Consider the following 15,297-nt stretch of genomic DNA (forward strand, 5'->3'; position numbering starts at 1 on the left):
GGGGGGGGGGGGGGGGCTTCCTCCTCTTGGCAGGAGCGGCTTTGAGTGGGGCGAGGGGGGAGGCCGATGGGGTGGCTGCTGCTCCTCTCCCTCTTGTTGGGGGGCTGCTTCGGTGAGTCCCCCCGAGTACCACAAGTCAGGGTGGGCAGAATGTAGAAAGAGAGCGGAGGGGTTGCCCACCACCTAATCCGGATCCAGTCCGCTTTCTAGTCCGCTTCCGCCGGAGTCTCTCCTTCCTCCTCCTGGTATTCTCATCTGCAGGAGATACTACCCTCCCTGCTGTACTGGAGACCTGCTGTCCCCCCAAAAGCCAGTCTGGGATTCAGTGGGGAGATCCAGCCAGAGGGGACTCATCGTAGTCCAGAATTGTGGTCTCCCAGCGCCCCCCCCCCCGAGATGCCCCAGGGGGAACCCCCAGAGCAGGACCTGACAGCCACAGCTGCCCTCTCCCCACTTAAGAATCCCGGCAAGTGGAGGGGGCAACCTGGTCGTTTTTTTAAAAAATAAAAATCATTGTAAATAAATAAATAAATATTTTTATAAGGAAGCTTTGGGTTGGTGTTACTAAAGACATTGAACTCAGCAGAGGACAAACCCTCCCCCTGGGCTCATTAGCTTTTTTGCTTAGCCTATGAAAGATGCCTCACTGACAAGTGATGGGGAGATGATGGTCCTTTGCTGACCGAGTGCAGCCCATATAATCATTGCTTACAATGGAATAAAATCTGATCCGCGCCTCTCGCTGATTACCTGACTCAATATTGGGACGTTAGCCTGCATTGTTGTAAACTCGCTGCTATGATCCCAGTCGGAGAGGGTAGACAAAATTGTGATCATTTTGTTGAAACCTTGGCTTTTAAAAATCGTGTGCTGGTGGAACAAGTTGCAAGAAAATATAAATGCCTCAGGCTTCGTTGGGAATACTTTGAGATCTCTATCGATGAACTCACTGAAGCTTTTAGAATATTGGTTATTAGGTATTAGTTATTACTAATAGTGCCTGGCGTGCTCTGGTCCATGGGGTCATGAAGAGTCGGACACGACTAAACGACTAAACAACAACAAGTTATTACAAACCAGGGTGGATAAATGTTAATGATCTTTTTAAATCAGATTTAAAAAAAATTAAGTCGGATTTCTTTTATTTAAATCGGATTTGAAAAATAAAATGCTTTTCCAGGAAAAATATTTCTAAATATAGTTTTCTACTTAAGTTACATTATAGTCCAAAGGCTATTCATAAGGAAATAAGGATTTGGTAAATAAATATATGAAGCTTTGCCCCCGCCCCCTCTCTGTGTCCTTCCTAGGCTGCTCCAGGCACTCCTTGCGCTACTTATGCACGGGGATGTCAGGGCCCAGTCAGGGGCTGCCCCCGTTCATTGCTGGGGGGTACGTGGACCACCAGCCCATTGTTAAGTATGACAGCGAAACCGAGAAGTCTGTGCCCCAAGTTTCCTGGATGTTGAAAGCAGAGAAGGACAATGCTCAGTACTGGGAAAAGAGCACCCAGGAATTCCTCAAGCTGGATATGAAATTTAGCCAGTACATGCTGGACCTACAGGATCAATACAACCAGAGCAAAGGTGAGTGGCAGGCAGGAAGGGAGCTCAGTCTCCCTCTCTCTCTGCCAGGTTTGTCCCTTCCAGGGGCAGGAGATGGTGACTTGAGAGGGAGAATAGTGATTCCTAAACAGGGATAAGCTGCTTTCTCCCTGCCAGTCAGGCTCCTTCCGGGGTCGTTTGCCCACCTTTGGTCCCCACCTGCACTCGGCTCTCACCTGTGGCTCCTAGAAGCTTTCAGCCTGTGACAGCAGCCATAATCCTGGGAATCAGGTGAGGGGAGCCGACGGGTCTCAAAACCTCGGTGAGTTAGGGACGTCCCCTGCATGCGAAGACAGGCTCTGGTGGGTTGAGCAGATGAGACCGAGAGTGGGTCCAACGGTCAAAAAGGCGTTCTTTGCACATGCCGTAGAGCAACCTTTTTCAGCCGTGGGTCGGTCCACCGCCCCTCAGACCATGTGGGGGGCCGGACTATATTTTGAAAAAAAGAAAGAAAGAATTCCTATGCCCCACAAATAACCCAGAGATGCATTTGAAATAAAAGGACGCATTCTACTCATGTGAAAACACCAGGCAGGCCCCACAAATAACCCAGAGATGCATTTTAAATAAAAGAACACAATTCTACTCATGTGAAAACACCAGGCATGCCCCACAAATAACCCAGAGATGCATTTTAAATAAAAGGACACAATCTACTCATGTGAAAACACCAGGCAGGCCCCACAAATAACCCAGAGAAGCATTTTAAATAAAAGAACACATGCTACTCATGTGAAAACACTAGGCAGGCCCCACAAATAAACCAGAGGTGCATTTTAAATAAAAGGACACATGCTACTCATGTGAAAACACCAGGCAGGCCCCACAAATAACCCAGAGATGCATTTTAAATAAAAGGACACATGCTACTCATGTGAAAACACCAGGCAGGCCCCACAAATAAACCAGAGGTGCATTTTAAATAAAAGGATGCATTCTATTCATGTAAAAACACACTGATTCCTGGACCATCCGCAGGCTGGATTTAGCAGGCGATTGGGCCGCATCCGGCCCCTGGGCCTTAGGTTGCCTACCCCTGCCATAGAGGGAAGTGAGGGGCAGATGGGGCTCATCCACCTGGGAAGGGAGCCCATCTAGGAGAAGGAGAATCCTGATCCTAAACCTCCACTGCCTTGTGGGATAGCTGCAGGAGGAGAAAAGGCTACGGAGTAAACCATGCACACATCCACAGCATAGTCCCTAAGGCGGTTGGATGGCGCCTTCCATGACTCCTACGGGCAACACCTTCAGCCAAGCTGGTGCCAAACATCCTGCTCTGCTTTCCTTTGGACCACATCAGTGAGGCTGAGGGGGATGTGTGCCTTGTTTAGTATTATGATTGTTGTTGTTGTTGTTAAGGGATGTAGGTGGCGCTGTGGTGAGCTCCCGTTGCTCTGTCCCAGCTCCTGCCAACCTAGCACTTCGAAAGCATGCCAGTGCGAGTAGATAAATAAGTACTGCTGCATTGGGAAGGTAAACGGCGTTTGCGTGAACTCTGGTTTCCGTCATTCTGACCACAAGACCTGGAAAGCTGTCTGTGAACAAACGCCAGGTCCCTCAGCCTGAAAGTGGAGATGAGCGCCACAACCTCATAGTCATCTTTGACTGGACTTAACCTTCCAGGGGTCCTTTGTTGCTCTTTAGTCGTTTAGTCGTGTCCGACTCTTCGTGACCCCCTGGACCAGAGCACGCCAGGCACTCCTGTCTTCCACTGCCTCCCGCAGTTTGGTCATGCTGCTCATGCTGGTAGCTTCAAGAACACTGTCCAACCATCTCGCCCTCTGTCGTCCCCTTCTCCTTGTGCCCTCCATCTTTCCCAACATCAGGGTCTTTTCCAGGGAGTTTTCTCTTCTCGTGAGGTGGCCAAAGTATTGGAGCCTCAGCTTCAGGATCTGTCCTTCCACTGAGCACTCAGGGCTGATTTCCTTCAGAATGGATAGGTTTGATCTTCTTGCAGTCCATGGGACTCTCAAGAGTCTCCTCCAGCACCATAATTCAAAAGCATCAATTCTTCGGCCATCAGCCTTCCTTATGGCCAGGGGTCCTTTAACTTTACCTTACTGTTGTTGTTATTGTGGGGCTTGACATGGGATAGAAATCTTGCTCTGGTGTTGTTGCCCCCCCCAATTGACCTCTCGGGGGTCTATTTCAGGCTTCCACACTCTGCAGCTCATGTACGGCTGTGAGCTGAGCCCAGACGGGCGCAAAGAAGGGTATTACCAGTACGGCTACGACGGGAGGGACTTCCTCACTTTTGAGAAGGAGACCCTCACCTGGACGGCAGCTGACAGAGAGGCCCAAGTGATGAAGAGGAAGTGGGAGGCAGAGTTGGCCAAGAAGCAGTACCGGAAGGCCTACCTGGAGGAGGAATGCATTGAGTGGCTGCAGAGATACCTGGACTACGGGAATGAAACTCTGCTGAGGACAGGTGAGATGGGTGGGTGGGGAATGGGAGTGGGGAGGAGGGCTAATGCATCGAATGGTAGAATTATGGAGTTGTAGAGTTGGAAAGGACCCCCAGGGTCATCTAGTCTAACCCCCTGCAATGCAGGGATCTCAGCTCAAGCATCCAGGACAGGTGGCCTTCCAACCTCTGCTTAGAATCCTCCAAGGAAGGAGAGTCCACCACCTCCTGGGGGAGACTCTTCCACTGTTGAACAGCTCTTGCTGTTGGAAGGGTATTCCTTTTTAAAAAATATTCGGTCATACCTTGGTTGCTGAATGCCTTGGAACTCATACGTTGAATGATCAAAAACCAGAGTTGAGTGTTCCGATTTTTGAATGATTTTGGGAAGCCAGATGTCTGGTGCAGCTTCCGCGACTTCTGATTGGCTGTGAAGAGGTAACAGAGCTTAGTGAGCTGCGAGAGTCTGTGGCAGAGAGCAGTCCAGAATGAGAGGCAGAAGCAGAGGCTGGATAGGAGGGAGGCCAGGAGACAGAAGCGAGGCAGGCTGCTGAAGAATCCAGGGAGTCTCACCCTCCTGCTGTGACCAGCTCCCCTCCTCCCTGGTCTCAAAGAACCAGGAAAGGCATGAAGAAGGCAGAGGAGAAGTTAGCTTCATGCAGGCGCAGTCTCAGATTGCTTTGGGGAAAACCCTGAAGTGGGGGGGACTTAGACAATTGTGGGGAAGTGGGGACCTTCAGTCTCTGCAACAGCCACACAGGGGCTTCAGATTGCTTTGGGTATCACAGGCCCATAGCAGGGAGACCCATGGGGTTTGTCTGAATAATTTCTTTTAAAAATGGACAAAGGTTTCACTGTGGAACATCTATGGGAACAGGTATGGGGACATAATCCGTCTGAGCCATGGGTCAATTAAATCTATTGATGATATTCACTACAAAGACCTTAAGCATATTTGTGGAGGACAGGGAGTTGTAAGTCTGACGAAACACAAGGGAAGTTGATAATTTCTCTCTTCTGACCTTGTCATCTCTTGGGGATGTTGAAGGCATCAGTAATCGAATTTCAGGTCAGGATGGCACTGGATGACCACGTGAATTGCACCATCCATCCTGCCAGCTACTGGAGAGGTTCCTTTGTTTTTGGCAGAGCCCCCAGTGGGGAAGGTGACGCGTCAGGCCCTTCCAGACAGCCAGGAGTCCCTCATCTGCCAGGCCTACGGCTTCTACCCCAGAGAGATTGACACCAGCTGGAGGATGGACGGGGAGGTCATGGAGCATGCCACTTTCCGCAGGGACGTCGCTCCCAATTCCAACGGGACCTACCACGCCTGGCTCAGCATTGACGTGGACCCCCAGGACAGGAACCGCTATTATTGCCACATAGAGCATGTCAGCCTAACACAGCCTCTGGTCTTGGCCTGGGAGGAGCCTGGTGAGGAACGACAGGAGAGGGGCAGGAGGAGGAGTCAGAGAATCACAATAGAGTTGGAAAGGACCTCAAGGGTCATCGAATTCATCCCCCTGCAATGCAGGAATCTCAGCTAAAGCATCCATGACAGATGACCATCCAACCTCTTGGATGGCCTTCTTTGCTGGATTCTAGGAGGAGAACGTGCACCCAGAGTCGAACGAGGGACTCCAGTGCTATCATAGGCTAATACTCCATGTGACATCATCCATACTTTGGGGGTGCAAAGAAGGAGATGTGATTTAGGTTCAGGGAAGTGGGGAGGGTGTGGTGTTCAAAGAGCGGAGTTTGAAGTGTAATCATTGGAAGGAGAGGGACCCTCTCTGGGAGGTGAGAAATCTTACTGGTTTATAATTATGTGGTGTCCCATGAGGTTGCTGAATGCCACTCTTAATCATAGGTACTTCTGGTCTTCTCTGAAGCCATCTAATGGTGAGCGATGGGTTGCCTTAGAGGGGAGGGCATCCTAGAGAGCACTGCCATAGCACATTTCTTTGCGCATGGGAGCTCTCAGATTTGGTATGCAGAATCTCTTCTCCAAAAAAAAGATTGTGGGGTGTCTGGATGAGGCTTTGGGAGCTGCCACCAGTGTCTGAACAGAAATATAATTTGTTTCCTTTTAGCCAAGGGGGGCCATTCTTCCGCCACTCTGGAAAACGTGTGGGGCGTTGTGGCTGCTGTGGTGGCAGTGGTTGTGGTGGCTGCTGTGATCTTTTTTGTCCGCAGTAAGTAAACACTGGATAGATTTGCTGGCTTTTGTCTGTCCCGACTGAGAATGTGCTGATGGCAAAGCCTTCCTGGCAGCTCCCTCACAAGTTTCCCCCACCCCATAAATGACCTGTGGAACACCAACCAGAAAGTACCCAAAGGTCAACCCTAACTGTTCTTCCCCACTGCCTCCTGCCCCCTATTCTGATATGTTTGGGAAGCAGGATTCATGTGGGTTACATAATGTAATAATGGTTCCAAAATGCTAAGGGGCTGGCAAGTACCTGTCACCTAGACCAACGATGGAGAATTTGTGGCCCTCCAGACTCCGATATGGACCACAATTCTCGTCAACCCTGACAGTTAGCCATGCTGGCTGCTGGGAACCAAAGTCCGCAACATTGGCAGGGTCACAAATATCCCTGATCCCTAGCCCAGATTTGCACAGGGATACTAAGCTGGAATCTACATACATATAAAAAAACCGCTGTGAAAATGCTTTTTAAAAACCGTTTTGAAAAAGGCATTGAATTTGGGATAGCTCACTGTCGCCATCTGGTGTCACGTTAATATAATGCACTTCACAACACATTTAAAATGTTTCATTTGCAGCTGTATAACTGAGTCCACAGTACAATTGTTGGTGATTGAGTCGCTGTGTGTCCTGTAGATCTGTGATGGTAGCGATCTACAGCTGGGGTTTCCAACCCTTCTCGAACAGTGGGGACATTTTAAATGTCATGAAAGCGCTGTGGGCACCAGAAATAAAATGGCAGCCATGGGCAATGGACCATAACACATTTTCAACAATTCATATAACATTAAAAAGAGATACCTCACCAGCCAATGGAGACCGGGAACGGGAATTAAACTTGTATAGCACCTGTGAAGGTCTTTCTTGGAGTCTCGGAGGCAGTCGGAGCCCTTGGTCAAGAACGAGCTCCTTCTTGCTGTGCAGTGCAAAACAGCTGCTGGAGCAACAAGGGTTTGCCCACTTCCACCCCAAATGATATTTTGTTGAAGTGGGGAGAGAGAAAGCAAGCAGCAGGGTTGGGCTTCCTGCTTGCCCAAGTGTCCCTTCCTGTTTGTTTGTTTGTTTGTTTGTTTGTTTGTTGCTTGTAGGCCATGAGTACCATCAAAGCCTTGCTTGCAGTCTCTTGTTGGGGCAAGTGATGGGGGGAAGAGGAAGCAGCAAAGTAGACTCCACTGGTTGCTTAGCCAGTTTCTGCCCACCAGCCACATGTAACTGGCAGCAGCGGAATGTCAAATTTCAGCAGCGCCCTGTGCAATGCCAAAATTTGGAATCCCCGCCTCTCACGCTCCATCCTCTCCCCGATCTGATTTTCTTATTCTGTTTCTGTAGAGAAAGTACGAATGAAAGCAGCCTATGAAAGAACGTCAAGTGAGTGACTCCTTTTTCCTTTGAAAAGTGTTTGTTTTTGTTGTTGCATGAATATATTGGTGACTGCAGGTGCCAGAGTGGGCAAGGGTTCAGTCATCAGGTTTGCCCTGGAATTTTATAGCAGCCACTAAGTGCTAACTGCCTGTGATATAGTGTTCACAGTAGGGTTGGCATGTTGTTGAGCTTTTATTTGCACGATAGCCCAAAAGATTGTTGATCTTGCCCCCCAAAAAACAGAGGCAGAGTTGACAGAGACAGAGCCCAGACATTAGCTTAAAAGTGTAAAAATCCCCCCCCCCCGATGGGCATGTAGACCCCCCAAAAGAGGACATGTCTGGGATTTCCAATACGTATAGCAACCCTAGGTCAGAGGTCACAGGCGGTCAAAGACCCATCACTATTTCTGGAGCAGGGTCTCCGTCTCCAGCATCCCATAACCACCCAATGAGCATGAAAGGAGAGTGTGTGTTTTTAGCCACAGTCCGTTCCAAAGCTCAACATTTAGGAACAGTGAAAACCACAAGGCACTTCCGTTTCAGGAGAATGGTGTATGACAGGGCTAGCCCACCCAGAAGGCAAGGGGAGGCGACTGCCTCAGGTGGCAGGATTCAGCAGGGCAGCAGATCCCCATGTCAATCTTTCTCCCTATGCCCTGGGTATAAATCTTCCCTCACCCCTTCTTCCCTGGTGGGGAGTGGGAGGCCATTTTGGGGCCTGCCTCAGGTGTCAAAATGTATTGGGCTGGCCTTGGTGTGTGAGTTTTGCTACATACAATGGGACTTCACAGAAAACACAACTTAAGGCAACACTGGAGCACTGCATAATCATTTGCACATGTACATGCGCAGATAATAGTACATCTGGGCAACACATGGAGAACTGCACTGATGGTTGCAAAGCATCCCAAATTATTATTCCTGTATGATTATAATTTTACTGTATAATCTTAGGAGGTTGTACACTGAGACTTATGTTAACATTTGGACTTAATGGGGCATGGAGGGATATGTGTGTGTGTGGAAGCAGAGGGGAAAGGTGCAAGTGGAAATGAGAACTCCCTCCCTAAAACACAGGCAGTGATACGCATTCTCTTTATTTTCTCCTTTTTGCAGCAAGCAGCCAGGAGCCCGCCAGCTCCACCAGCTCCTCCGTCGGTAAGTGGGGAGTGGATGAGGATGGATGACCACCTTGAAAACAGGCCTCCGTGGGGAGGGGATCATTCTTTTGGTGATGGGGGGCTTCTACTTTCTAGGAATGATAAAACAATCTGGAGTCAGCCGCAAGTGAGAATAACTTCTGCACACACATGCGCAAAGAAAGCCCATCTCTGCTGCCGCCTGATTTTGTGGAGGATCTTGTTCCTCTGTTACTTTGAATTTGTTATTTATTATTCAATGTATATCTTGCCCTTCCTCCCAAGAAGCCCAGGGTCTGAACAACAAGAAGGCATTTATATTCCGGATCGAGCTGCTTAGCGTCCCTGTGTATTTCCCACCTTCCCTAAAGGGAGAGGCTTGGCTGAGTTGCTGGTGCCTCCTCTGGAAACCTTAAGTCTTTGCTCTGAGCATGTTTATTTTTAGCGTGGCTTCATAGGTCAAGGGATTGCAGCGGGTGGCCTCTGTGCCATCGAATGCCCCAATACTGACAGCTTCATCCTGCTTCTTCCTCTGGTTCCTCCTGCAGGGGACATTCAAGGCAGCACAGAAATAGAAATGAGGAATTTTCAACGAGGAGGGAGGCTACCTTCAGATGACTTCCCTTTATGAAATGTCTGCCTCCAAACCTGCCCATCCCAGCGGGGAGAGGCCTCCAGGCTGACTGGCATCTCAGGGCTGCTTTGAGATGGGAACGTGGTTGGCATCCAGAACTATCTCCCCCTCTGCAGCGAAAACAACAGACTACACAAAAGAACACAGGAATTTGAGCTCCGAGGAGTCAAAAACCATTTCAGCCTCTCAAGACACTCCGTTAAGTGACCTTAGACTGGCCGTCCTGCCACCAAAGGAGCAGCAAAAGGAGACTGCGAGGAAAAGGGCCAAATTACTGTTGCCCAAGAGGTTTGGTGCTCTCAGCTGCGGACTGAATTGGGCAAAAGGGGTTTTTGTTGCCCCGTGACAGGCATTGCTATTGTTCATTTATTAAATTTGTATGTTGCCCTATACCTGCAGGCCTCAGGGCGGTTCACAGGATAAAATCACAACCCAATAACACCCCCAAACACATTTTAAAAGGTGTGCTGCTGAGAGGGGCTCCAGACGCAGGGAAGAAGCCATCCGGCCTCCTTGCCAACTGTTCCTAGGTGCCCTGGCCTGGCAGGACGTTGGTGCTGAACCCAGAGGAGGAGAGTGGGAACTCCTAGGGCAAATGGACGTGCCTCCAGTCCGCAGGCCAAAGAAGAGGCCCCTGCAGTGCAGACCTTGTTGGTCCTCTGCTTTCATTTCATACTGCTGAAGGCATTATCCAGTCGATGTGGGTGATGTACTATTGGGTGGGGACTGGAAGTGTGTTTCTTCTGCCCAGAGAGAGAGTCACAGGAGGAAGACAGGAAGTTCCCTTACACTGAGTCAGAGAGCCATTGGTCCATCTAGCTCTAGACTGCCTGCACTGACTGGCAGTGGCAGTCCAGGATTTCATAAAAGGTTCCCTCCTGGTCCTACCTGGAGATGCTGTGGATTGAACCTGGAGCCGTCTGCATGCAAGTTTCCAGCCCTGGTCTATGAATGGTTCTTCTGAATGGTTCTTCTCCACTCGTTTTATTCTCCACAACAACCCTGTGAGGTAGGTTAGGCTGAGAGACAATGACTGTCCCAACGTCACCCAGTGAGCTTCAAGGGCGAGGGGGCATTTGAACCCTGGTCTCCCAGCTCCTAGTCTAGCACACTGACCATTACATTACACACACCTGCTCCCAAATCCTTCCGTTTTCATGTCTCTTAAGGTGCCCCCTTCCTCCTCCTTCCCACTCCCCAGGAAAAAAGTTCTGCCACACCAAAATCAGATTCTCCCGACTGCAATTCAGTGTGGATCTTGGTGCTGCCCCAGACCTTCCGCTGCTCACAGACACGTGGGGTGCCAGTGGCCCAGGAAAGAGTGTTATCTGTGGCAGCTCCTAAATGGTGGCATCTCTGCGCACAGAGGTGGGTCTGACACCTTCACTTTACAGCTGCTATTGTTTGCTAAAAACACACCTCTTTGTCCTGCCCTTTGGCACCTCAGATATGTCCTTTTGAGATCCACACGACCACTGTGAATGGGATTTTTAAAAACGGATTTTACTGTTGAATTTTAGGGCCTGCTGGTGAAATGCAGGTAACGCTTGACTTTTCCTTGCATGTTGCATTTGTGTTGCTTATTTACAATTCCTGAAAAGTGTTTTTTTTTTAAAAAAAGAATGAATGAATGGTTTTCAGTGTCAATAAATTCAGCGTTGGAATATCTCTTCCTCCTCCCCTTTGATTGAAATGTGTGAGTTGAGAAGGCATCAGGCGTCACATACATTTTGTGAAATCAACAGCATTTGATTTCTTGTGGAAAGTGCTCAGGCTCGGACTATGGCCAGCCCCCAGTGGATTCCCTGCAAGAAATGGTGAAATGGTGATTTATATTTCCCGGGTGAGTCAGGGGGACCATGGCATTGTAGCAGAAGGACCATCGCCAGATGGGGTCCAGCATTTGGATGGAGGGGGAATCTCAACATCCTTTTCATAATGCCCCTACCAGGTGCCACTGGGGACAGTCTGGTCTCACTGGGAGGTGGTTGAAGCTTCCTGGGGCTGTTGGAGTGTGAAGGCCTTCTAGGGCCTCTGGGGAGAGTGCTATTTTTCTAGAAAAAGGGGTGCTGGAACTCGCCATGAAGGCTGCCCTTATTCTCTTAGGATGGCAAAGGTGCCCACCTGAGAGGTGAAGGAACTGAGTTCTGGCTGGAAAAAGCCCTGGCCCGAGCCATGTTCTGTTTGCCCTGCTGCTTCCCCCAGAAAATCCACTCTTTACTGCTAAATCGGAGCAAACGTCAATCTGCAGCAGACCTGATTGATGTTTGCTCCGATTCAGCCGTGAACAGCCGGTTTCTACAGCAGAAAGAGGTGGGAGAAATGGAAGAGTGGATGAGACCTATTAAGTAGTGGGTTGACAAAGCAGATGACACAGAGATTCCTCCAAGTAGTTCTTTATAAGTATGCTGGAACTGAACTGAACAGCTCAGCCGGCCTGCTTTTATAGGCAGCCGGCTGTCACATTGTAACAGCAACAGCCCAGGGTTTCCCGCCTAAATTAACTGACATGGACCTGAGTGAAAACTATATACACAATACCCTGGTGACCAGGGTGAGCACTTCAATACATAACAAGCCCCAGTCACTCATTGTGAGGGGACAAAACCATCACCCGACAAACAGCCAAATCTATATATTAATTCCTCTCAAACAGGCTGTGTTATGGTGGGAGCTGCTGTGGCTTTCCCTCCCTCCCTCCCTCCCTTGGCCAGCCTCCCCCTGAACAAACCTCTCCCCTGAAGGGCGGAAAGTGGTCAGGGCAAGGCAGGTCCCCACCCTCCTGCCTGCCTGCCAAGAACGGAAGCCATTTTGTGAAGGCCAGGCTGCAGAAGAGGAAACAAAATGGTGGTGTTTCGCTGGTGCGTCTCTTTCCTGGCTCAGTGACAACAACATCATGTCATGCAGCCTGAAGATTATTAAAAGTCTCAGGCTGGATTTTTGCAAACTGACTAGTGGCCACCTCTCGCAGTCCAAAAAGTAGCTTGGGGCCTGCCTTAAAGAGTTGAAGCCCCACAACACTGAGAAATGCCCCCTTTCCCCTCAAGTGACAAACCAAAAGCCACAACAGCCCTCCAGGATTGCCGCCTGGCGGGGAGATCGGTACCCAGAAACGCCTTTCAGAAGGACAGTGCTTGGTCTTTCCTGACTTTGGCACATGGTGATCAAGCGCAGAAACCACACCAGGCACTTTGCCCTCCCTCCAAGGAAGAAGTGGCTGGCTTGGCCTGAGCACACATCCTCTTGGGGCTCTGGGGAGGGTCTGCTCACAAGGCCTTGTGGTTGTGTGCAAGTATGTTGCATGCATGTGGGGAGTTGCCGGTATCATTTTGCCACGGCTCTTACTGTCTTGCACACATTTTCAACAATTGCAAATCTCTTGATATATGTGGGAACCTTGACCGATTTTTTTGCAACCCGTGTCTTGAACTGGTCCCTTGAAGGGTTTCTTAGAAATCACCTGATTTCCATTTCAGCTGGGGAAGAAAACAGCCGGCAGGGGGCAGCGGAGGATAGAGAAAATGAGAAAGCGAGAAAAGACAAATGGGTCTGTGGAGAAATGGGTGAGGGTGTCTTGTGGCAGAGAGAGAGCGTGAGGGCAGGAAACAAGCACAAACACACCCCAGTGTTAATGGAGGATGAGGACTTTCTCAGCAAAATCTGCCTCCATTCTTCAATTCCTGTGAGAAATGTCAGCCAAGCAGCCTGAGATGCAGTCACTTGAGATTCCTTTGCTAGCTTGGCATGCAAACGAAATTTAGATTACTGTAACTCGCCAAAGAATGTTTACTGCACCCTCAGCTATTCTTCTTAGAAGTAAAAAGGAAAACAAAACATATAAAAGGGAGTCCGAACCATTCTGGCCTTGTTCTGGGAACTGCCCTGGGACTTTCCAACCTGATTCAGAGGTTGCTGACGGAGGCAGAAGGGGCAAAGTCTCCTGGGAAACAATCCAGTTTGGAACGGAGAACCACACTAAGGACTTTTTTATGCTATAATCTATTTGCTAGCCTTTAAGGGGCAAGAAGACTCATTGCTGTTTCCACACAATATCAAGGGGGGGGGGGAAATAATGTCTAAAGTCCTGTAAAATTTTTAAAAAGTCTGTGAAGAACAAACATTTTTCTCCTGGCCGTTAGTTGTTGTCGCCCACCCCACCTCCATGAAGAAGGGAAAGGAGAGGGGGAAAAGCCTCCACAGAGGAGACCAGGGGAGGAGAAGGCACCTCAAGCCACCGAGGACTTTCTAAAACAAGACTAGTGCTTTGGACTGAACTCAGAACCAGACAAACAGGCAGAGGGTCTTTTGGCCCTGGTGAGATTTGGTTTAAATGAGGTGCGGCAGTAAAAATCCTGTCAGGTTTATCTTGTAGCAGCTGAAGCCTCCCTACTGTATTGGGGAAAACAACATATATTACAATAATCCTGTCAGGAGGTGAGCAGAATATGGATCCTTGTGGGCAGACTATCCCTGTCCAGGAAAACCTGCAGTTGGTGAACTAGATGGAGCAGGTAGAAAGTGAAGCCTAAGACGTCCCTGAGGTGACTGAGCCCATTGAGTCCCAAAAGTGGGTCCAGGAGAGCCCCCCGCAAAACAGCCAGCCTCCTTCTTCACAGGGGCTTATCTTGCAACCCCGAATTGTCGCTGTGAATAATGGCCAAGAAGAGAAGGACTCTGAGAGAGTCACTTTAACAGGGGAAACCAGAAGAGCCTGGCTGGATCCGGCCAAAGGCCCCTCGAGTCCAGCCTCCCGTCCTCACAATGGCCGACCGGATGATGCCTCCTCTTCTGGGAAGCCCCAAAACAGGCCCTAAGCGCCAGAGCCCCACTCTGCCCTCCTCCTGGGACTTCCAGAAACGGGGATCCAGAAGCATGGCTGCCTCCAAAGGGGGAGCAAGAGCGGAGCCATCATGGCTGGGGGGCATCCATAGCCCTCTCCTCCTCCTCCTCCATGAATTAGTCGCAACCTCTTTTAAAGCCATCCAAGAGATATCCTGCAGCAACAGAACAAAATATGAGCTATTTGTCACGTTTGTCAATGTTTCGGATGGGGCGAATGGCATCTCCCTGAACAGCATTTGCGCCTTGTTTGGGGAGGGAGGTTCAGTTTGTTGACCCTCATCCAGCCCATCACTGACTCTAGTTGCTGGTCCAGCTGCCCCCCAGTCTCCGCCTTTCTGCAAATGATTATGGGGGCTATTTTCTTCATATATGCCTTGACTATACTGTCACACAGCACCCCAGTCTCCGAGAGGGGCAAGATTTCAGGGGATCCAGGCATTTACACAGAGAGTTGGGTTTCTTTAGAATGAGGGATGGAAGAGACGGCGGTGTCTTTAGGGTGTGGGGTTTAATTGCACCTATAGACCACATGAGCCTTCGATGGAGGGGCTCACAGCATTCACCCCGCAGGAGATGTTGCTTCTTCCGACTTCACAGCCCGCCCCCCCCTTAAGCCGAAAGCTTCCTTGTACCTGGGCAAGGAGCGGCCACTACTTGTCTCTTTCCTGATTTCTTGGAAAAGGCAGCGGCTTCTGTGTGTGTCCCATGCTTAGCTCAGGTTTCAAACGTTCAGGCTTCTGGAAGTGGGATGTGGGCCAAGCACTCTCTGGGCCAAGCACCCAGCCTTGGCTCAGGGCCTTCCAGAAGAGGCTTGGCAGCCGCTGGGTCTTGCTGGCTGTGCAAAGGGGGCCTCCCTGACCCCCAACACCCTGGACCTGCAGACTTAAGAGGGTCCCAGGCAGGGGGAGAGAAACTCATGTTGGGGAGGAAGCAGAGATATGTGGGGATATAAAATGCCCTTGTAAAAACCACATGGAGAAAGGAAATTGTGGCACGTTAGTGGGCTCTGGCCTGACCCTGTGCTGATAGCAAACCTGTTTGTCAGTCTCCCAGCACCTGCTGCGCTTCTCTGTGTTTCAGAGAGGGGGGCATTCCCAG

General features: G+C 49.9%; 1 protein-coding gene across 1 annotated transcript; it reads left to right on the forward strand.

Annotated features, from left to right (window-relative positions):
* Positions 1-5: 5 nt before the first annotated feature.
* Positions 6-11,025, forward strand: LOC308469072 (major histocompatibility complex class I-related gene protein-like). Its single transcript, XM_081024388.1, has 8 exons — positions 6-112; positions 1,311-1,586; positions 3,757-4,032; positions 5,158-5,442; positions 6,102-6,203; positions 7,550-7,588; positions 8,701-8,742; positions 9,272-11,025. The coding sequence occupies exons 1-8, from the start codon at positions 67-69 to the stop codon at positions 9,352-9,354; spliced, it is 1,149 nt and encodes a 382-aa protein (XP_080880514.1). The 5' UTR covers positions 6-66; the 3' UTR covers positions 9,355-11,025.
* The last annotated feature ends 4,272 nt before the right edge of the window (positions 11,026-15,297 follow it).

Source organism: Podarcis pityusensis, assembly GCF_964106645.2.
Source record: "Podarcis pityusensis genome assembly, contig: HAP1_SCAFFOLD_166, whole genome shotgun sequence".
In the NCBI taxonomy this organism is placed as follows: Eukaryota; Metazoa; Chordata; class Lepidosauria; order Squamata; family Lacertidae; genus Podarcis; species Podarcis pityusensis.